The 24,971-nt window shown below is 30.1% G+C and overlaps 1 protein-coding gene across 9 annotated transcripts in view; it reads right to left on the bottom strand.

Moving 5' to 3' along the window:
- LOC143045696 (dual 3',5'-cyclic-AMP and -GMP phosphodiesterase 11-like) overlaps positions 1–24,971 on the bottom strand; it is a 117,252-nt gene that overhangs the window by 41,341 nt on the left and 50,940 nt on the right. For 4 of the 9 annotated variants that reach the window (XM_076218391.1, XM_076218394.1, XM_076218400.1 and 1 more), the window contains 4 exons: positions 17,146–17,214; positions 9,883–9,936; positions 4,433–4,503; positions 681–744 (listed from right to left, as the gene is read on the bottom strand). In XM_076218391.1, the coding sequence (XP_076074506.1) occupies positions 681–744; positions 4,433–4,503; positions 9,883–9,936; positions 17,146–17,214 (258 nt within the window). The remainder of the gene's footprint in view (positions 1–680; positions 745–4,432; positions 4,504–9,882; positions 9,937–17,145; positions 17,215–24,971) is intronic. The other 5 variants (XM_076218393.1, XM_076218396.1, XM_076218397.1 and 2 more) reach the window with 5 other exon arrangements.

Genomic DNA, 24,971 nt, shown 5'->3' on the forward strand with positions numbered 1-24,971 from the left:
ACTTGCAAGTGAATAATTCATAGTCAATGTTTTTTTAGCATATTTTGTCAAAATTGAACCATACTGGGTGCTAAAAGCGAATTATTATTTCACTATTTACATTTCATTAATGATTGAGCAAAATAAATGATACATTTAATTTTTTATATATCTCGTAGCTAGTGCCCCTTTAACATGCAAAGAAAATCAAGTATTCATCCAGGATTTTTCCAAAATATTTCTATTTTGAAAAAAGTGACCTTACTGTGCAAGGAAAATCAAGTAACCATATGGGGACAAATTCTTCCTTCTTTTTTTTTTTTATATTTTTTGAAAAAGTAACCTAGACCTGTGACCAGAACATTAATAGGCCCCTACACCTTCCCTGTATATCTCATCTGTATAAGTTTCATTCCAATCAAGCATGGGAAACTCAAGTAATTATCATGACCTCATTTTTCAACAACAACAAAATATATTTCTGGTAACAGTGACCTTAACCTTTGACCCAAAAAATAACAGGCCACTTCCCCCTTCCCTGTATCTTCCATCCGTATAAGATTCATTCAAATCAAACAAGTGAAATTTAATTTACCATCATGAAACCTTTTTTCCAGAAACTGTCTGTCTTTAGTAACAGTGACCTTGACCTTTAACTTATTGACCCAAATATTAAAAGGTTTTCACTCTTCCTTCCTTACCTGTCCAGTAGCTGCCACATGACCAGATATACCAATATGGATAGGAAAACGAGGTTCTGCTGGCCTGAAATTAAATAAAATAAAATCAAGGTTTATTTGACAATAATGGAAACAAAATGCTGGTTTCCTTGTTATCACTTTGTCATTTTGGGGCCTTTTACAGCTTAAATACTGCAGGGTATAAAAGTTTTCCTCATTGTTGAAGTTAAGTGACCTTGTTGCATCAATTCATTTGGTCTCTGATTGATTGTTTTCTAATTGGCAATCATATACCATATCTTCATATTTTTTATATTGATATATGCACTATTTGATAGTTTTCTTTTGCAGTAACATTTCTCTAATCTTCTTATAGCATTGGGTAAATGTGATGGGGTACAATAGGAACTATCTAACTGCTTAAAAAGCAACCATACTTGACTATCATGACCTAGAAACAGTGCAAACTGACAATTACAGTCATCACACTAAAGCCTCAATGACAAACAAATTAATAAATGGCTTAATGATTTTGCTTATCAGTAATGTATCTTAAACTAACACATTTAAAATCACTCTTTGCCAATAAAAGTTAAACTGTACAAATATACTATAGGCTTTTTTTTTCAAAATCAATTCTCTTTAATCAATAAACAGTTTGTCTTCTATATGTTATAGAACCCTAGTTAATTTGTACTTAATAGGCAGATAATAGGATTGAGTTGTCTGGTACACTTAGATAACTGGTATTTATTGATATGTCCCCATAATGTATCAAGCTAGCTGTTGACACTTAAACCAAAGACTAGGATAAAAACGTGAGAGCAAATATGACCTTATCTAAATTTATACCTAATTGACGTGCAGATCAAATAATTGACACTATTTTTGTAGGATAAAAAATTTGAATAAAAAAGCCATGTAATATATAATCTCATCCTGACAAAAAAGACTCTAACAATAAGCTTTTGGATCTTACTTATCAGTTATTTTGTCTCAAGATTGGCAAAATCAATAAAAAAAAATCCACTTAACCTAACTTGATTTGTGTATCAATGTGATATTCAATCAGTGTCAAGATTAGCAAGGACGTTCCACAACAATATTATCATAGAATACAGACGCAGTCAGTTCCAAGGATAAATCTACCATTTGATAAGATTGCGATTTCAAAAAATATTTTTGTAGAAATTTAGCTATGGTACATATTCCAGATTTCTATAACAACATTCAATCTGACCATCATGATCATACCAGACATTACATGATTGACAGTTTTATCTTTTACAAATTTTCTTGTAAACAAATTAGAAGATACCAAGGTGGCAATCAAAAATCATTTGTCAATGAAAAACAAACAACTCCATGACAGGCAGAAATATGATATAAAGACATTTATTGGTTAACAAAATAATACCAAGAAACTAAAGATTGAGCAACAAAAACTCTGCTTAATACTGGGTGAACTTGCAGTGCTCTGCAAAGGTAAATGATGCTCATGACCTAAAATCTCAAATGTTTACTCAAATGGTAAACTAACTGCAGAGACATGATATAGAGAAATAAAGACAAGATTGAGAATAACAAATTGAGCTTGTTCATGATAACTTTAGCACAGACATCTTAAATGATCAACCAATTCATGATGGTGTCAATTCAAATTTTCCAGAAATTAATTGCATGATCTCAAATTTGCTGTCAAGCTGTCAAGTACGCTTGGTTAATTGTCATTTAAGACATTAACTTCTACTAAGATACATCCAATGATTTCATTATTTTTATTTTTTCTAGATTTGGTATATTTGATATTTTTGTATGCTCTTAATATATCACTATCTACTATAGTTTTTGTGACAATTGACAAAGGGTTGTAACTCTTATAAGGGTCAATTGACAATTCCTGCTAAGTTGACTTATTTGTCGATCTTATATGAGAAATTATCTAGCTTTTTTAACTCTCCCTCTATTTCTATTGTAGTTTTTGCCAACACAAGAAAACAGTAAAAATCAGTGTTCAAGGGCAATCACTCTTATTTTGCCTTTTTACAATTTCTTTCTATCTATTGTAGTTTCTGCCAATAAAATTGCTTTGCTGGAGTTCTACAAGAGGAATTTTAAATTCAATAGCCATCAATTCATAGATAGCTACTTTATGAATTTAAAGAATACACCATTGAATAAATGCACTAAGTAAAACCATATCTGTGATCCGGTAATACAATAGATGAGCTGTAAAGGTTACATTTATTACCATATAAAATTTCTTAGTTTTCTGATAAAATTTCTGATTAAGAATTTTTTAAAGAAAACATTTCTATTGTACACAGGCCAATAATTCAATACATAATATGTAATATTGTTTATATCCCTCTGGTAACATCAATCAGTGAAACCTATTCTGTTTCATTATTACAAAGAACTCAATCAATATATTTGATACAAAATATACAAAAATGGGTACAATCACCAGAGAGTAAAAAAAATCCATTAACCCAGTTATATATCATTGTGAAATCAGGACAAAAAAACTAATCTGACTTAATGATACAAGTCAGAAATGAATAGTGGAATATTTCACTATATCTCAAAGTCATGTTACATTCAAGATAGAGCATGAATGTTTCTTGGCAAGAGAAACAAGGAAACTACAAAAATAAGAAAAAAAAATATTAATTTTGGAGCCTTTTTGTTTACAGTGACATTTGAAATCCTTTACATCTATGTTGAAGTCAAACTTTGTTTATACTAGTTTGCCTGATATTTCTATGTTTTATTCTTTTTATAAAATAAAAAATCTATCATTAGAACTGTAAGAATATTTTCAGTACACCTAACCAGTGTTTCATACTAAAACACAACCCTTTCTCTCTAGTTAGCAAAAGACTAGATGTTCTTACTAGATGATCCTTTTGAAGATCGAAATTCAAACTGCAACTTGAAAAAGTGATTTGGATTATAGGTTTTGTGAAATGGGCAAAGCTTCTATGAAGAACAAATAAAAAAACCTCCTTTTAGTTTACACACTTCAATTACATGCAGTTTTAGCACAAAAAGGCTGAAATTATATCTATAGCTAGCATCTGTTTCTTTGATTGTCAGATTTTCTATATTATACTTGATGGTTATATGTATATGCTACACTTTCACCAAGATTGTCATTAAATCAATATCAATTAGATATCCTGCATTTAGCATGCTTAACCATCAAATAAGTCAAAATAGCTGAAAGATCCCTTCCTAAATTATTGTAAATCATATTTTAGCATTTATCATAATATCTTGGTGTAAATAAGATAAAGTTCTCATGGTTTTACTGAAAATTTAGAAATTATTGCGATGTTTTTGTTTTTGCAAAAAATTCAACAGGGTTATATTATAATTGCAATAAGTTAAACTCACCTTTTGAAATTTTTAATATGAATTAAATAGGATTTTTCTCACTATCGCAAAAATTTAAAATCAAAATTTAGTCTAAAATGACAAAATTGCAATAATAAATGAACACAATAATTTCTGACATTACAGTATGTAATACCAGTACTTACCATTCTCTATTGAAGGTATCATTATTGTCAAAGTCTGTATGTAATACCAGTACTTATCATTCTCTGTTGAAGGTATCACTATTGTCAAAGTCTGTATGTAATACCAGTACTTACCATTCTCTATTGAAGGTATCACTATTGTCAAAGTCTGTATGTAATACCAGTACTTACCATTCTCTATTGAAGGTATCACTATTGTCAAAGTCTGTATGTTATACCAGTACTTACCATTCTCTGTTGAAGGTATCACTATTGTCAAAGTCTGTATGTTCTAAATCAAACACTTGACAAAAACTACCCTGGAAAAGACAGACAAGTTCTATGTTATTGAAAGGTTATTTTATGGTTAGGAATGAACCTAAAATATTTTTCTATGATAAATAGGACAATGAAATAATTGTACATCATACACTGCTACAGACTAGGATTGACATATTCTTTCAAGAAAATAGTTCTGAAGGTCATCAGGACAGACAGCATATTAAGCTTTAACTTAAAATAAGTGGAATATTTGATAAAAAACAAGTCTGAAAAAAACGCATCTATGGTGGATTCATTATAATATGAGGGATTTTTGTGGGTACAGTTAAATCAAGACGATCAATGAAAAATCAATTTTCTATAATAATTTGCTTTCATGTAGACTTTGGAAAACCATTAAATCAAACATTCAAAAACAAGAATGTGTCCATAGTACATGGATGCCCAACTGACACTAGTAATTTCTATGTTTAGTGGACCGTGAAATTGGGGTCAAAACTCTAATTTGGCATTGAAATTAGAAACCTCATATCATAGTGAACATGTGTACTAAGTTTCAAGTTCATTGGACTTCAACTTCATCAAAAACTACCTTGACAAAAAACTTTAAAATTGAGAATGGAAATGGAAAATGTGCCAAAGAGACAACAACCCGACCATAGAGCAGACAACAGCAGAAGGTCACCAACAGTTTAACCTGAAACAGGACGAACAGACGCACAGACAAACGGACGCACAGACAAACAGATGCACATACGAACGGACGCACACACGAACGGACGCACAGACCATAAAACATAATGCCCCTCTACTATAGAAGGTGGGGCATAAAAAAGAAGGTTTTCTAAATCCATGAAAATTGGTATCCAAAAATAATGATTTTATAATATATGACGGGAGACTGATTTTAATGCTCAAGTAATAAGTGTAATTTTGTAATATTTCAGTTCTCTCTAAAAAATATTGTGTATTAAATCAAATAATGATGATACGATCATAATAATGTTTAAAACCATAACATCCTCCTATCATCTACAATCAGATAGGAAAAGTAACTATAAAAAACTACATGAAATATATGTTCCATCAACCATACAAATTGTATCTTTTCATGAGATACTTTATTTAAATTGAAAGAAGTAAGACTAATATGACTATAAAATAAGTGAATATTGAAATGTAATAAACAAAGTGCACTGCTACATCAAGCTGCATTTCTTGGAAGGTTTCCTATATAAAAGCTTTTTTCCTTTCTTATGCATTAAGACTCTTTCATGCCCTTTTCCATCTTACCAAATCTTTAAACGTGGGAATTATTGCATGTAATTAAAAGTTTAAACATGCAGTACACAATTGATACATGTAGTACAAATTTAATACATGTAGCACAAAGTTTATACATGTAGTACAAAGTTTATACATGTAGTACAAAGTTTAAACTTGTAGTAAAAAGTTGATATATATAGTTCACAGTTTAAAAATTTAACACAAGAACATGTTTACAGAATTTAACAAATCATCAATTATCTAGCTATGTAACTTTTGTTGTTCCTTTCATTAGAAGTGTTAAATTAACTTGTTACCTCCCCTTTAAAAGACATTAATAGTGCATTCCCTCAAATATACATTTTGGAATTAATTATCATTCTAAAAAGACTTAATTATGAAAACACAATTAAGTTGCTCTTGTAAACTACATTGTGCAATTATATTACAGTTCTTGAAAATAAACTTTTACCTAATTAAAATTGTTTAAAAAAATGAAGTTCCAATGATAGAACACAAACTGTTCCATTCAAATCATATATATTACATGTAAAAGAGCAAATTTATTATCGTTAATGTACCAATGCCTGAATGAATCTGATGAGGTTTACTAAAAAACTATATGCTGACATTAATAAGCATGAATCATCTTAAACTTTAATGATGCAGAATGCAGAAACGAGAAATGAAAATGACTGCCAAAATTACAACAAAAACTTCAGATATATTTTCTTAAATCCTTTTGCAAATAAAAACTATGAACCAGAACATATACTACTAATTAATACACGATATCTTTCATGATATCTTTGCCAAATATTAAAGCTAACATGTTTCTTGCATCTACTGAATAAGCAAGTTTATTAGTTTAGAAATCAATAAGGGTACTATGTTATTAATATGGTGTCGGTTGCATCAACGCTATATTTGTAAGCTCTTTCTTTTACCGTTACACCATAATTCTTATAAACTTCCATATTTTACATTCCCCACCTAAATAAAAGTTTGTGATAACATGCATTACAAAAAGTCTGGATGCACACTATCTTGTCAACTTGGATTTGCAATAAATGAAGCAAAATATCATAAATTGCAACAGATTTTAATATGATTTGACAAAAGAGAAGAAATCAGTTAATGAAAGAATATAATTAAGTTATGTTATGTCTGAGAGGCAAAATAGTCCTCTAGATAAAGACACAGAGTGCAAGTTGCCATCATCTATATGATATTTCATAGTTCCATTGTCATTTGTTTGCATTCAAACTTTCCTTCAATATGAATAATGATTTAACTGTTTTTGATAGTTATACAAACAGTACAGAACAGGCAGAGTGCCTATCAATGTCTGAAATTTAATGCCGATAATTAGCTTTATTTGGAAATATCTAAAATATTTTTGTGATAAAAGAGTTTACAATTTCTCTGTGTTTACCTATCAGACACTGACAGTCAGCCATTATACTTAACAACCATATGTCAGGGTTACACTAAATAATTCCTAATCATCATTATGCCTATTTCAGATAAGTACAGTGTTCTTCAGCATAAAAGTATAACAAGCATCTACGATAACAGAGTAAACGGGAAATTGGAAGTCAAGTACGAAGCCAGCAAAGCATTATAACATTTAAATTCACATGAAATCAGGAAGCATTTCAGATGTTTTTCAATGGATAAAATATCAGAATAGGAAGAATCCTTTCAAACTGTAGCTAAAATTGTCTTTTAATGATTTCTAGAGGGTTTTGAATAATATGTCCTTATTATCCAATCTAACTATATGTCCTTATTGTCCTATCTTGCTGTAACTTCCTTATTTTCTAAATATATCTGATAATCTTTACAAATTGATACTTAATTCAAAGTTAAGTGTCAATTTTTATACATGAATGGCCACCAAATTGAATGAATCCAAAATAATGCGCACATGAGACGAAGCTTTATTAAACTAGCATTACAATATAAATGAATGATACCAAGTTCACTGCCCAGGACACACTTCTGGAATAACCTTCTTCAGGTACATTCAAGATCAAAAGTATGGAAAGCCAAAGGGTTAATTATCTACGACTAACTAAATGACAAGTTTATTGTTAGAGTCCCCTGACGAATAAAATTGAGAATGGACATAGGGAACGTGTCAAAGAGACAACAACTGGACCAAAGGGCAGAAGAACACAGCAGAAGGCCACAAATGGTCTTCAACACAGCAAGGTGTTCAGTCTTAGTATATCTCAATTATATATAGTCCTATGAGATTTGAGTAACTTTGGTCAATTGTCTCATCAATGTTTACACCTCACAAATTTCATAGGAAAATTTTAAATCAGATATTTAAATCATGTCATTACTTGAAAGCCTCGGTAACATTATGGATGGATAAAAAACAATAAAAACAGATCACCTTGTTCACGGACACGAAAAATGAGTTATGATCCACTAAGACCTTTATTGGGGAAAAGGATTTATATTGTACATGTACAATCAAGACTTAGTATAATGTTTTATGTACCAAAATTTGGATGATTAACAATAAAGAATATTATGATCCACTAGTAGACATGGGAGAATAGAATTTATATTGAACAATCAAATAGTATAAGACTTAGTTTACTGTTCAATGTACTGTGTAAGAAGTGAGAATAGTGCATCTACAAAAAAGATTATAATGAAGAGGAGTCTGTTATTGTGCAGTTATGACGATTGGTTTCACAATATCAGTGGCTAGTAGGAAAATGCTGACAAATTTTTATCATATGTTACATTAGAAAAATACACTACAAAGGCATGCATTGAGATTTTATGTAAAGCCAAACTTTATCCCTACTTTTATAGACAAGAATTAGTTAATCTGCAGTCATGTATTTAGTTAACTTAGAATTTATTTACTGTTGCAGAGTTCACACCATGTTCTAAAAAAGGGGGGGGGACTGTTAGCTTATGCCTACCTTGTGTAAATTATTTGTTTAACAGGAAGTTGATATGGGATGATCTGAAAATGCATGGATTACCCAGAAATACAGATGAGGGTAAAAACGTATACCCCTCCTTTGAAGTGAGCATATCAAAATATGACAATACAATATAAAACTGAGCTGACTTCCAGTAATTAATACAGAATTAAGACTTAAATAATTATATTTGATATTCAGATGTGTAACAGATATCAGCACTAATACATAAGCAGAAATTGTCAGCTAATTGTATAGAGGATCTTCACCTGAATACTATATTATTATTAATTTCAGAATGGTTATACATATGATAGAAATTCAAAGGCTTTCAGGTTAGTTAAATTGGAAAACACTGTTATCAAGTTTTAAAAGAATATTCACTGGAGTGCTTTTTGTAATTAATTTTCTTAATGTTTTATGTCTTTCTAGCATCATCACCCATATTCAAGATTAATGTTTGTAAAAAAAAATTCAGAAAGATGTTTATTTTTCCATGAAAAATAGATCACTAGACAATTTTGCTAAAAGGTTTCTGAAAAAACACCATTTGTAATAGATTATAGCAATTACCCTGCATGATTATTAGTTAGTCCCTTAATTGAAAAAAGATGATATTTTAACCTAAACAAATTTATTTTCTCATTTCTAACTGAATTCTTATGCCTTTCAAGTGCTTATCAAATAAAATTGTACCTCCTTTAGAGACAAAACCACATGTACTTGTTCAAAACATGCAATAGATACAAAAATTGTATAGTGAACTGAAAATGAAATACATGTTATAATCAAACAGTGGCTTGAAATTTTGTTCATGAATCTTAAACAGTGGCGAATCCAGAAATTTTGATAAGTAGGGGCTCGTTGACTGCCTAAAAAGGGGGCCCGCTCCAGTCATGCTTCAGTGATTCCCTATATAAGCAACCAAATTTTCCCCAGAAAATGGGGGCCCGGGCCCCCTGGGCCCCCTAAATCTGCCTCTGTTAAATTATTAGGACCTAAATGTAAGGTTCTTCCAAATTGTAACCACCCCCTCCCACTGCATACGGTTCAGTAAGTTGTTCTATACAACATGTTAAAGTACTGTTCAGGTGTCAGATACAGATATAAAAATATAAAATAATGCATTTGTTAAGTGATGGTACTAAAATAATATTGTGAAACCAATCCATACAAGTACAAATATGTGCATATTACTCTACTATAAACATTCACCACTTTGCGTTTTAGATGAAAATCTCTGTTTTTTGCCTGAAATATAAAATTGAAAGCTCACTAAGCATACAAACATACATTCATGCTAACACAGTGCAGTGCAAACTGATAAAAATACTGATGATAAAACCATTCCTAATGGAATAAAATAAACAAATTAATGACCAGATCAATAGCTGTTGATGTTGATACAGGATACATAAAGCATTAATTATAAATTAAACGTAAATACAATTAAATCAAAGTCCTTTTGTCAGTAAAGGTGTTAAAAATCAGACCTAAAAATATAAGTTTCATACATGATGAATTTGTTTTTCCTTACCTCTTTCAAAATTAGATTCAAGTACAGACACATAAAGATATGCAATCACAAGAGCATGCAACGTAAATCATAGTTAAGCAATGAATTAACAGATAAGCATGCATGTAAAATAGCATGCTTTACATGAAAGATAGGATATATGTGTAAAAAAATTTAGTGACACATGTTGCAGCCCATTAACATGCTACATTAAGAAACTTTAGTGCAAGGGCTCTTATGTTGGATAAAACTATGTTTCTTTTAACTGTCAAAGATTATTTCAAATCAACTGAGCCAAATTTCTTTCCAAAACTTCAAAAGTCTGTATATAGTTTTGTCTTTTAAACATGCAACTAATTTATATTTCCATTTATATGAATCATTCTTAACATGTAATAATACTATGCTATGACAAAAGATAGTTTTAAGAAAAACAAAGGTTATGGGGTTTCAATGACACAAAATCAGTTCATGCACAGCAAAAAAAAACACAAAAAATGAAGAAACAACACTTATATTGCTGTTCTTCATCTGACGTTCACAGTGCGGCACCTTATTCAACCCCTGATTTTAGGCGGAGTTTATTTTTATTAATCTTTTGTTTTCCATTGTAAGTGTTTTATGGACTGTTGTTAGCCTGTCTTTTTTAATCATCTTTTGGAATGTTGTGTTTTACTTTCATTGTTTTTGATTACACCATTATATCTTCTACCGTTTTTACATTCTAAGAGTAAATATCAAGCACCAGCCAGGAAGAGGTAGTGACTTTCTTCCTAGAACTGCTTTTTTTACATAATTTGATCAAAATGACTAAAAAAAAAAATTCTTAATATTCTACATCTTCTCATTATTACAACCACATCAAATATATACCAAACTTTACAGCCATTAAAAACATATTGTCAGTTTTACCCCTTAAGAAACAACAGATATAGTTGTTAGCTGATGAGAATTGAAGTTAATTTTCTATTAGAAATATTTAAAAAAAAAATTAAGAAGGATTGGTGGAGTGAATTAAACTATTTTTGAAATCTTCGAACAACAGCTTACAGTGAATTTTGTTACGGTACTTATATTTAGTACTCAGACAACCCCTAAGCCACGGCCATTCCTACAACTTTAATCAAGCAGTAATGTTGAATAATATTATGGTTTTAAGTTTTCCAAATGAAGCTTTATCAAAGAAAGGCAATTTGGTCTTAACAAATTTAGCATGTTTCAAATGTGTAACAATTTGGGATGATTCTGTCATTACTTTAACAATAATCTTTTTATAAAAACATTTCTGACAACAAAAGTATTAAGCATTGACTGTATTATATGGAAGTTAACCTTTCATGTCATAAACACTCTTTTTTAAATCTGAATAATCAAATTCCTTTTTACATGGTTTACATTAAAGTAAAGGGTTGTTGCTTTGTGTGAATGGCGTCATCAATAACAGTAAAAATACCTTGTGGGATTCAGGATTACTTTTAAACGGAAACAATGGATATTTAACAACACAGATAAATATTCATCTTAAGCTCTCAAAGGATGCAATATACATTTATACCTTGTATATAAATTGGTCGTATTTGGACTGTAAAATGTCAGCTTCATTTAAGAAGTCAAAGTGTCTTCAAACGATATCATATGAATGACGAAATAAGAATGGCTTGTGGGAGAAATGGACAATAAATTGCTTCCAATAATTCTAATAAGTCAACTTTACTTTCAGGATTAAGAAATTTATTTTGTAAAATAAAAATATTTGACGTAGGAAAATAACATTTTTCACCTTAATACTACCAAGATTACGTCAAGCAAAACAGTAAAATTTAATCAAATTTCCTTATACATGTATTAATTTCTTATGGAAGCTCATATTTCATTTTCACATAAAAATTTCCTTCTATTCCATGCTATAAATCCTTTATATGAAAACATAATAAGATCTCACAGTTAACGAATATATCTTATTGAAAAAAATATTATTACATGATTTTAGCATTTCCTGTTATGAATAGTCGGACAGAGTTCTGACATAATCATATATTAAAATGTTGCACAAAAAAATCATTAGTTCTTTTGATCATTAAAATTGAGAATGGAAATGGGGAATGTCAAAGAGACAACAACCGACAACATAACATTTTCAAATGTTCTAATTTTCCCTTTTTATTACTTTATCCATGTTTAAACTCTGCCAAAAACATTTCTTAGTCTTGTTACGGTCAATCTACGTTTAACCTGAGCTATTACAGATTTTCATAAGATTTTGAATTGTATACATTTGTATAGAATGCATGTAAAATTGATGAAAAATATACTTTGTCTTAAACTTACTGTAACTCAAATTCAATTGGTATGATTTACTAGTTTTCGATTTAAGCTTTACAGAGCTATAAAATTATGCATATTTTGTTGTTAGATCAATTTATTTCATGATAGGATCCATTTTAAATATAATGTACACAAAACAAAGATGGTGACCCTTGAAGATTTCAAAATATCACCCAACAACATGTTGTATTTCCGAAAAATCTACTGACTGGTAGTAAAGGATCAAGAATTCAAATAAAATTCTAAGAAAGACTTGCATTTAACATAAACTGGAACCATTTCTAAGAATTTTCAATTGAAACATATTTAAACAAATAAATGATTTTTTACCGAATCTTTAGTTTAGTTTATGACAATTACTGTATTACCGAAACATTTTCATTTTCAACAAACCTTTGGTAACAATCTAAATAAAACAAACAACATAATAAGAAAACCAGCTTATTTAAGCCATGAATAGTTTGAGTGTAATTTGTCAATAAATAACTGCTTTTAACAAATATTTAACTATTGCATCTGTTACCATTACTACACTAAATAGTAATTCAGCCTTGACCTTATGAGGACCTCATAATCCAGATTGATATTTAGTATTACTAAAAAGTAAGTATTATAAGTCAATATTTGAACAGTAACAGCTATATACTTCATTCCACCCACATATTGTCAGATTGAATTTTTTTAGCATAAAATTCTCTTAAATTTCGTTCACACTGTTGATAACAACAATAAACTTTACTATCAATTTGTGAAGATCAAGGACCATAAATATTGAAGGTGCATGCATATGCATACTAAAAAAATATTTTATAAATCTTAGTCAATTTTATCTGTCATGTAAATATTCTTTTACAGTACTAGTGGACTCTCTATTTCAAAGTTAATCAGACTAACATACCAGGAAACAGGAATTTTGAGATATAATGTTTTAAAGAGTAAATAGAATGCAAATCTATATATTGGTACAGGCTGTTTACTTTGAGAAAACAGGAATTTTGAGATAAAAGAGTTTGAGATAAGGGTGAGTAAAATGACTTGATGATATGTGATGCTATGACCAAATGGTTTTATGTCTGTAGTTTTTTAAAGTTCATTGATCTGTTGCTCGTTATCTTTTCAAATTGACTGTTTACTGCTGTTGTAATACTTTAGAGTTGCAATGCAAACATTTAACAGATACCTATACATCTTTGTTGAAAACTCAGCAATATAAATAGAAAATCTAGATACCAATATTTGTCGGCAGTAGTCCTTTTGCGCCAATTACTGTTTTTCAGGGGTATCATTTGCGCCAAATTTTATTTTCAAAATGTATCATTTGCGCCAATAATCGGAACTCATTTGCGCCAATTTACCTGTACACATATCAATCCTAAATATATTAATGATTATTATTTGTTCTTATTTTTGGCTTAAAAAGTATCATATGATCGGAGATATTTCACCATGTCATGAAGATGAGCATCTGGAGAGAAATGACTTGAAATGCAGTAGACAGTCCATGTACAGAGAGAGAAGAAAACGTACTGCTTTGCTGAACATTTAATATAGGATATGTCAAAAGAGAAGAAAAGATAAGCTTTTGCTGATTATGTTTTGCTTTGCTCCCACCATCCGCATGGGCGGAAACTCTATCTACCACAAGACGTACTAGTAATGGAGCAGAAGCATTCCACGGGAATTATTATGAACTGTTTTGTGTATTTCATCCTTCAATGTTTGTCTTTTTGGACAATGAAGTGAAGTTACAAGCTACTACATACATTAAATTAGGAAGTACCCATGCAGCAGCAGTAAGAAGAAAGTATGTTTCAGAAAAGGAAACATTTGCCGTGTAAACTGCCGTTTCCAAGTCCGAATAAAGGAGGAGGGAAGTCATTTTTCTTCTAATTGGCGCAATCGTATGATTTATTTTTGGCGCAAATGATACCATGTAATTTTAAAACAGGTGGCGCAAACGTAGCATTGGAGAAAAAAAGTTGTAGCGCTAAAGGACGCATTTTTGGCGCAAACGGATCTCTCCCTATTTGTCATGTTAGTAAAGTAGGTTTTTCTGTTTTTATGACATGCAGCTGAAATTTAGTAATTTACTTGTAAGTGTTCCAACAAGAAGCAAATTACAATAAATTATAAAAATATAAATAATTTTGACAGTACTTCAAAAGATTTGGTGTAATTTATATTACAACATAAGAGTTTCATCTTCAGAGAATAAGATTCAAAATGATATAAATCGACACAACTGTTCTGTTTTACCGCAGTCAGGTAATTAGAATAGAAGTTTTACTCTGTAGGATGATTAACTTTCTTCAGCAGGAATAACCTTAAGTTACCATTAGAGGGCGTTTAACGACTTTGACTTACCCATGAGGGTCTTGCTTGGTCATCTTTATAATGACGAATTTTTTTAAAGTATTTTGAAAGTTTTTTATTTGGAAAGAAATTAAACATTTCCGCATTATTATAGTTCTTTGAATTTAATGTGAGGCTTTCGATTTTTTGGCTGATGAACTGTCCCATTGAATTTGAGTTTCTGACAAATAGATCTCCTTAAGATCCAACCAATCAGAACCTGTTATTAGCCTTGGCAGCCATCATGTTCAATTTCAAAGCAGCTAAAAAATGACAAGTTGTAATGAGGTTTCCCTGGGGAACATTCTCTCTATGCTTGGTCTCTTTTACCAAGCTGTTTATATACAAAAAAGTTTGCAACAGACAGACAACTGACACAACATGATTAACATGAATCTAAAACAATGTGTAAAATCGTTTGCTGATTACTGACAAAGACAATTTATAAACATTTTCACCAAGTTTGATATACGATTAATTCTTATCTAAGATAATTGAAAATTAAAAAGAAAACAGATTGGAAATCAACTAAAATTTAAATTTCAGCTAAAACCATATATCTAAGAAATAATTGACATTTGAATACAAATATTAGATAATTTTTTGTATGCTCACTAGATGTTTTATTAGCAAAAATATTTAGTCATATAGATGATAAAAAGAATAGTATGAAAAAGTTTTAGACAGAAAATACCCTTCAGTTTGACCCCATCTGACATACATTCATAAAATCTGTAGCTTGCATGGATTGTTTCATGAATAACCGCTTGAAAAAATATTTCTTTAATTCTTTAAATTCTCAAACCCAACATTTGCCATTTTTAATTCACATGTTTTTTCTTGTAAGCTACCATCAAATCCAAAGTTGATATTTCGTAACTAAGGAACCGCCATGTTGACTTGTTGAAATCAGTAAATATTCGAAAAATGCAATAGAATAGAAAACAAAACAAAATCTACCTTACAAATCAATTTAATACAATATTATACGAATTTCAATGGTTCACGTATCAGAAAACGTTCAACTGTAGCGTTTTCATTTGTATGATGTAATGTTTTGAAATGACTTAAATGCGTCAAAAACATTAAAAGACTTTCGTGGATTTTTATTTTAGTTTTATTTTGTTGATTTCTCTGAGCTCTTATGCATTAATTCTTTTTATTATGCATCGAATAAGAATAAAAGTTATTTTGTCTTTTTTTAACTGCAATTTTTTAAACAATAAAATCTGCAAATAGTTTGCAAATAGGTTCCAATACATGTGGATTTACGTGGGAAGTATAGTAACAGCCATTATTATGTATATCTCTGAGTCTGCGCTAAGTATAGATATATGGAGAATTTTACCACGGTGTGGTTTACAAAGCGAAAGAAGCACGTCAAATTAGAATCTAGCTTAAAGCATGGTTAACATTTATACCGATTAACATGTTTTCTTCTTGATATGCCTGTTTTATTTGCCAGTGGAGATTAAAGAATCAATAAGCACAAAATCTAACATCATTTATCAACATATGGTTGCTCAAGAACAAGTTGCTATAGTTTTTATTTCAAATTTAGCTATTTGGAATTTTGGAGTGTAAAAAAATCATAAAATACAGAACTATGATAGAATCTTCATTTATTTGAGCCATTCTCTATGTAATCATTTCCTAACAGTAACAATCAGTTCATACCTACCTGCTAGAATTCCTACTTCATGAAAGATAAGTTTTCTACTACTGCAATTATACAGAATGTTTTCACACTGACTGCCCCACTCACTTTCACATTATATTAACATTTTTGTTGGTTTTTATTATCATACTAATGCCTCATTCACACCAACATTTAATTCGAATTGAATTCGAATCGAATGCGTATAGAATTAGCTTATAGCATTCACACACTCTTCTTTTTTAATTCAAATTGATTTGAATTGGCTAATTTGAATTATCCATTCGCATTTGAAATATGCTTTTGTTAATACGAATTAAAAGTTAACATTGTTTGGACAGTAATTTGGCGAATTTGACGTGCATTGCAATTCGAATTAGAATTGACGTTAGGATGTAAAACGTTTCGAATGCGAATTAAACTAATTCGAACTAGTTAATGCGAATCAAATTAAAATTATGTGTGAACTCAGCATCAATATAAAAGAAAAAAGCAAAACAAGCATTAGAAATTCAAACAAATTAGAGAGTCATGCTCAGATCAATCATTTAAATTATTGCAGGCTTTCATCATGCAGAGATAAATAGTAGAGCAATGCCACAGCACATACCGTAAACTTTTTATCTAGATTTTCACTTGACTTTTTGTCTTTGTCTAATTTTGTGTGAAACAGATCCATCTATAAACAAAGCAAAAATAGCAAACCAGTTGTTTTTATAGTATACACTAGCAAATAAAAATAATAAGCTTTGAAATCCAACTCATCATTTCCAAATAAAAAAAACATAAATTCAATTAGGAACATTTAAGAAAAAGCTTATAATCCTTAATTTATAAATACTGGAATGTAAGAAAATATTTCCTTAGTACATCAAGTTTATTTCCATTATTAATTCATACAGAAAATATGTCAATCAAACAGAAATACTCCAGCATCAAGAAATTTAAAAGTACATTATACATGTACTATTATAATATTTAACCAGATCCGCTTTATACGACCGCAGAGTTCGAACCCTGAACAATTGGGGCAAGTTACTGGACACAACATTCAAGCTTGATACAGCTCTGAATTTGGATTGTGATTAAATAGTTGACACAACATAGGTTTCTGACACAGAATGAATGTGGTCTAAGAACTTAAATTTAAAAACTTAAAAATTTTAAATTGGACATTTACCTATTATGGTCCAATATCCAAAATCTAAATACATGGTTAGATTCAGCATATCAAAGAACCCCAAGAATTCAATTTTTTATGGAATCAAATAAAGTTCAATTTTGGACCCTTTAGACCTCAATGTGGACCAATTTGATAACCGGGTCCAAATATCAAAAATCTAAATACATGGTTAGATTCAGCATATATCAAAGAACCCCATATATTCAATTTTTGTTAAAATCAAACATAGTTTAATTTTGGACCACGATTTGGACCAACTTGAAAACTGGCCCCATGAGCAATAATCTTAATATATGTTTAGATTCAGCATATCAAAGAACCCCAAGGATTTAATTTTTGTTGAAATCAAACAAAGTTTGCTTTTGGACCCTGATTTGGACCAACTTGAAAACTGGGCCCATAATCAAAAATCTAAGTACATGTTTAGATTCAGCATATCAAAGAACCCCAAATATTCAATTTTTGCTAAAATCAAATTAAGTTTAATTTTGGATCCTTTAGACCTTAATTAATGTAGACCAATTTGAAAATGGGACCAAAAATTAAGAATCTACATACACAGTTACATTTGGCATATCAAAGAACCCCAATTATTCAATTTTTGATGAAATCAAACAAAGTTTAATTTTGGATCCTTTGGGCCCCTAATTCCTAAACTGTTGGGACCAAAACTCCCAAAATCAATCCCAACCTTCCTTTTATGGTCATAAACCTTGTGTTTAAATTTCATAGATTTCTATTTACTTATACTAAAGTTATGGTGTGAAAACCATGAAAAATGTTTATTTGGGCCCTTTTTGGCCCCTAATTCCTAAACTGTCGGGACCACAACTCCCACAATCAATCCCAACCTTCCTTTTGTGTTTATAAACCTTATGCTTAAATTTCATAGATTTCTATTTACTTTTACTAAAGTTATTGTGCGAAAACCAAGAATAATGCTTATTTGGGCCCTTTTTTGGCCCTTAATTCCTAAACTGTATAATTGGGACCAAAACTCCCAAAATCAATCCCAACCTTCTTTTAGTAATCATAAACCTTGTGTTTAAATTTCATAGATTTCTATTCACTTAAACTAAAGTTATAGTGCGAAAGCCAATGTGTCTTCAGACGACGACGCCAACGTCATACCAATATAAGACAGCAAAAATAACCAGATGCTACGCAGGGTGCAGCTTTATACAACCACAGAGGTTGAACCCTGAACAGTTGGGGCAAGTATGGACACAACATTCAAGCTGGATTCAGCTCTAAATTTGGATTGTGATTAAATAGTTGACACAGCATAGGTTTCTGACACAGAATGAATGTGGTCTAATGAAATTAAGATTTTTTTTTTGCCTTTGAGCAATTCACTATGCTGTTGAACATTAATCCTCTCAAAAAAATGTTTGAAGAAATTTTCTTTTTATCTATGAAATCTGAAATGAGAAATTGAACCCCCCCCCCCCCCCTCCAACCACCTTGCTGTTGCTGAATACTGTGCAATTGAAAATTTCTTGCTATTGCACAATATTTAATATAATAATTTTGGATCCTGATTTGGACCAACTTGAAAACTGGGCCCATAATCAAAAATCTGAGTACATGTTCAGATTCAGCATATCAAAGAAGCCCAAGAATTCAATTTTTGTTAAAATCAAACTTAGTTTCATTTTGGACCCTTTGGACCTTAGTGTAGACCAATTTGAAAACATGACCAAAAATTAAGAATCTACATACACAGTTAGATTTGGCATATCAAAGAACCCCAATTATTCAATTTTTAATGAAATCAAACAAAGTTTAATTTTGGACCCAGATTTGGACCAACTTGAAAACTGTTGGGCCAATATAAATCAAAAATCTAAGTACAATTTTTGTTAAAATCAAACTAAAAAAAACTAGATCATAAACCTAAATTTCATAGATTTTTATTTACTTATTCTAAAGTTATAGTGCGAAAACAAATGTCTTCGGACGACGAAGACGCCAACGTGATACCAATATACGACCAAAAAATTTTCAATTTTTGCGGTCGTATAAAAACTGTAGACCTTTATTACCTCCTTGCATTAGTTTTCCTTGTCAAAGAGGGGTGGGCAATGACACCAACGGACAAATCCTTTGTTCGCTGAAAAGATCTTGCCATGGCATAGAATATCTATGGTTATTGGATGGACATATATAAACTAAATATTTGACCTTGATTGTCAAAGGTCAAGGTCATCAATCATGGTAAGCAACACATCATACTGATTATGTTCCAGCAAGAAAACTGTAATAAAATATCACCTTGTGGTCAAAGGTCAAGTTCACATGACCATCAAACTATTATGTGACACAGTCTTATTGAAATTCACCTTCATGTCAATGTTAAAAGACAAAAGTTAAAACTTGAACAAGGTCATATGAGCATGATGAGAGGTAGAAGAACCACACTAACCCAATGGCACAAAATTTAAAGTTAGTTTAAATCAGCAAAATTAGGATTTCTATTTTCATATTAAGCTTAATAAGAAAGTTGCCTTTTTGAAAAATTCCAACAGAGAAATGCAAACTGTAAAATAGCAGAAATAGAACTGATTAAACAATAATTACTATTAAATTAGTCAGCTAATAGATAATACTGAACCCTTTAGAAAAACAACCTAAAGGAATATCTAATCAGAACTGAACCTAGACTTCCATCTGCAGTATCTATAAAAATTCTTCTCAGAGATAACACTTAAAATTCCACTATAAATCTTCAACAATGTGTAAACCTTAACAAAAAATAAATAAAAAATGAACAACTAAGAAATTACCAATCTTGGAGACAATAGTTTAGTAGAGTAACATTTTCAACTATTATGTAGTCATGCAACTATTATGTAGGGATACAAAAATTGCAAAACCTTTTTCCCTCAAACTGAGGTTTGATTTTCTTTTATCAGAAATTGCTTTAATCAAAGAGATGTACACTTGTAATTATAAGTTACAACATATAGAGACGTGAATGAGAAAGAAAAAAATTGTCAGGGTATCTGTATAAAAACAAGAATGTGTCCAAAGTACACGGATGCCCCACTCGCACTATCCTTTTCCATGTTCCATGGACCGTGAAATTGGGTAATTATCTAATTTGGCATTAAAATTAGAAAGATCATATCATAAGCAACAAGTGTACTAAGTTTCAAGTTGATTGGACTTCAGCTTCATCAAAAACTACCTTGACCAAAAACTTTAACCTGAAACTCCCACTTTCATTTTCTATGTTCAGTGGACCTGGACGGACGAATGGAACCACAGACCAGAAAACATAATGCCCCTCTACTATAGTAGGTGGGGCATAAAAACCAAAAAACAGAATCAAATAAAACAATCAATCAGAATAATTTCACAGTTACAATTTAGAAATGTCTCTAAGTGAAAATAATTATGTATAAATTATCAAGCACCTTGTTAGGTTGTGGGATGTAATGCTCAAAATCAATTTCTGTTCAATTATCCTGTCTTACAAGGCAATGTCCACAATTCCTTATTCTAAGTCTCACGTTACCATCTTGGTAAAACAATCTTAATAGCCATATAGGGATTTGGAAAACCCGCTTTAAGGAAATTAATGAATATTGCATAATTGTTATTTCTATTTCAAGTTAGGAAATAATAAATAAATCAAGCCGATCAAGCAGTTTTACGTCATACTCATAGTTTTTGTGATTCACAAATAAATTTTTTCTTGTTATAAATTTAGATTTTCCCCCAAAATGAAAGAAAAGGTCTAAATTTACCGTGTTTCAGGATTTGATACCTTTCAAGTGACCAAAATAATTACAAAACTAATTTACTTTGCTCACGATGTCATGTATAAATAGATATAAATATAACAGATGTGTATTCATTCAATTGATGATAGTGACAGTAAGAAGCTTAAAGACAACTATTGTAGCAAATTACATCCTTTATTTATTGTATAATTCCAATATAGAGTGGTAAGAATTAGATTTCTTGAAAATGCTTTGATCAAATTCCTTTTCCAATGACTTTAACTACTGTAAATTCAGAAATATGGTAATATTTTATAATGTGACTGGGTGAATTTTTCAATAATTACTTGCATTCTAATATCAGATACATCTAGATGTAATTGCAATAATCAATCTCATTTTTGTCTTTTATTCCAATATAGTAATAAGAAATGCCTGCAATGATTTCTGAATTTACAGAAAACACTGCGAAAACACTGCCTGCTTTTTAAAAGAAGCATCCATCCAGAAGGCAAAACCTCTATACTGGCATGATTTATACGTAATTTTGTTGGTTTTCTTAACTTTTGACTTGTTCACCAAATCTTAACACAGTTGAGATTTTTTTTAAATTGAGAAAATAAAGCTAAAAAAGATGTTTAAGCTATAAAAGACCAAAGATAAAGTAAAACAATTTCAACAATTTAAGGTGAAAAGATCAAAAATGACGTATTGGAATATTTGGACAAAAACAGGTTTATCAAGATACAGTACAGTACTATATAAAATTGGAAGAAAAAACAACCTCAAATCTAAACTTGATGAGCCTCATTAAATATAGAATTATTATATAAAGGAAAATTTAGACTTTAAAAATGAAGACCCTAAGAAAACTCTTTCCATTAAACAACAATTCTGATTGGATGAGACATAAACTAATTTAAAACAATTAGATTTCTAAAATAGTAGAAATTAAACTTATGGACTCTTTCTATTTTATATAAGTTTCAAAACAAGTTAAAAGTAAATATTTCTGAAATTTTTATAAATGATATTAATTTGATCACTGTAATAAACCTGGATCTTACTGGTACCACAGGAGAAAATAAATTCTTCAATAAATACCAAATAGTTTTTATGTTGTTTGATCCAAATAAAATGAATGCATTAAAACTGGCCTATATATATTTTTTACAATAAATACTATAAAAATCTTTTTACTGTGAAGATTTTAATTAACACTGTATGTATACTATGGCTGAGTTATCTATACAATACAACATTTAATAGTTTCTATAAAATTTAACAATGCAAAACTTTAAAATGATAAACTTGTACCATATTGTCAATTTACTTTATTATATGTTCAAAAGAAGAAAATAGATTGACAATTGATTGGGATATTTCGTTTCAACATCTGCATTTAAGTAAATGAAACTCTTCATCTTAAATAATGCATGCATGAAACTCTTTTGTAGAAAAGGAATCAATATTTCATAAATCATTAAAAATCTTGTTTATATTTCAATTTATCACAATTTTTATGCTTTAGAAATGATTAGTTATACTGTCTGATTGCATCAAAAAGCTTTTTATGCTCTAACCAATTTTCTTATAAGGAGTTAGTACTTTATTAATTTTGACATCAAACTCCAGTATTGAAGTCTAACATTAGGTCACCCGAGTCAAGCTGTTTCCTCTGATCAAAATACTTTAAAAAACTAACAAATGTTTGAATAGCTCTTGAAAATTTTTAAATTCATTTGTCTTGTTGTAAAAATACTGTTTAGCATATATTATATGAAAGTATTATGAAATTGTGTTTATACTTAAACAAGGCAATAACAATGTTAAGGAGGCCCCATCTGTGGATTTACCAGGGCTCTTCACATTATGAAGATGCATTATTATGAAAATGTGACAGCCTGGCAAATTCTATTCATGAACATGAATTTGAAATTTTAATTAAGAGAATGAACTTAATTTTAGGAGTTTTGTATATCAAAATGATTTCCTATAAAAATACCACATTATTATGTTGATGCTTCAACAGAATTTGGTAAATTTTACAGTGAAATATCTGGTGATTCAATCCTGACAAACAGGGCCCTCAGCTAAAAAACTCAACTCAGTACTCAGAGTACAAAAGGTGTGCTCAAAACACCAAAGCCAGAATTTTGATTGGTTATATTCGGGTCCAAGTACAATAATCCTACCCAAATTTTTATGACAGCAAGGCCACAAGAATGACTGGTATAAATAACTTGAGTTTTGCTTTTTTTTTTAATTCTATACATTCAAAATCTGAAAAATTCATAAACTAGAAAGATAAATTTTCAATGAAAGCAATAATATATATGTCTTCCATTCAATGAAAATAAGAGAAAGAATGCAATGTAAAAAAATATGCACAATTATAAAAATAAACAAGTGCTACTTCACTGTTATCAGAGAGCTCAATCAAAGCATCTGCTTTATCTTCAATGCTAATAACATATGGGGGAAATCAAACATTTTGAATTTAAAAATAAGAAGATGTGGTATGATTGCCAAATAGACAACTCTCCACAAGAAACCAAATGATATAGAAATTAAAAACTATAGGTCACCTTATGGCCTTCAACAATGAGTAAACCATGTAAACTTATACTTTCAAATCAGTTTTATACCCCAGTTGAATCAGAAATATATTTCTTTCATAAGTAATATCTCATATTAAGTGTGTCTCTTTAATTATAGTCTAATATCACTGTTTATATCCATGTAAAACTTCTTCCCCATTTGTTTGGTGTAAATTATCATGTTGCATATGGTCAAATCAAAACTGTCCTGGTTCAATTATCATACAAATACAAAGCTATACAATTTCTGGAACTCTTAATTATTTTGAAACCCAATGCTAAACACTAGTTCTCCGTTAAAGCGCCCAACGTCAGAGTAAAAAATGATAAAATATAAATTTCATCAAAAACTTGTTTATAAAGAACATGGAACATCCTCATAGTGTATTCTATCCACCCTCTAAATTTCAGCATGTAATATTTTACCGTTAATTTGTAATGATCGAGACAGTGATGAAAGAAATTTAAAAAAAAAGATATATTTAACGTCATTTTATTTGCTTTGACGTCGTGATTTTCAATACCAAAATGCTTAACAATTTTTATTTTATTATTTCACGTAAACTTTTATTTCTTGTTTCTCGTTTTCCTTGTTAGTTTAAATTAAGCATAATATTCAGTCATGTCTGCATTATTATGTAAGTCTGTTTTATCTCTTCAACACAAATTAAGGTGATAAATCTGCCTTTATGCTTTTTCCGTGTGAACTAGTATGCTAAACAATCCAGTCAGGATGTCAGACCTGTACAAAGCAGGATCAATATTGATATCGTATTAACATGCTTTCAACCCGAATATGTATGTAATTCGCAAATCGTATTTATCAATCTGTGTTACCATAACGCTTGAATCCCTTGCTTTGGTCTAGTACTGTTTTGAAAATTTCTTTCGAAGCCGAAACTCAACTCTTGTATCTTTGATGCGT

Source organism: Mytilus galloprovincialis, chromosome 9 (assembly GCF_965363235.1).
Source record: "Mytilus galloprovincialis chromosome 9, xbMytGall1.hap1.1, whole genome shotgun sequence".
NCBI classification, from domain to species: Eukaryota; Metazoa; Mollusca; class Bivalvia; order Mytilida; family Mytilidae; genus Mytilus; species Mytilus galloprovincialis.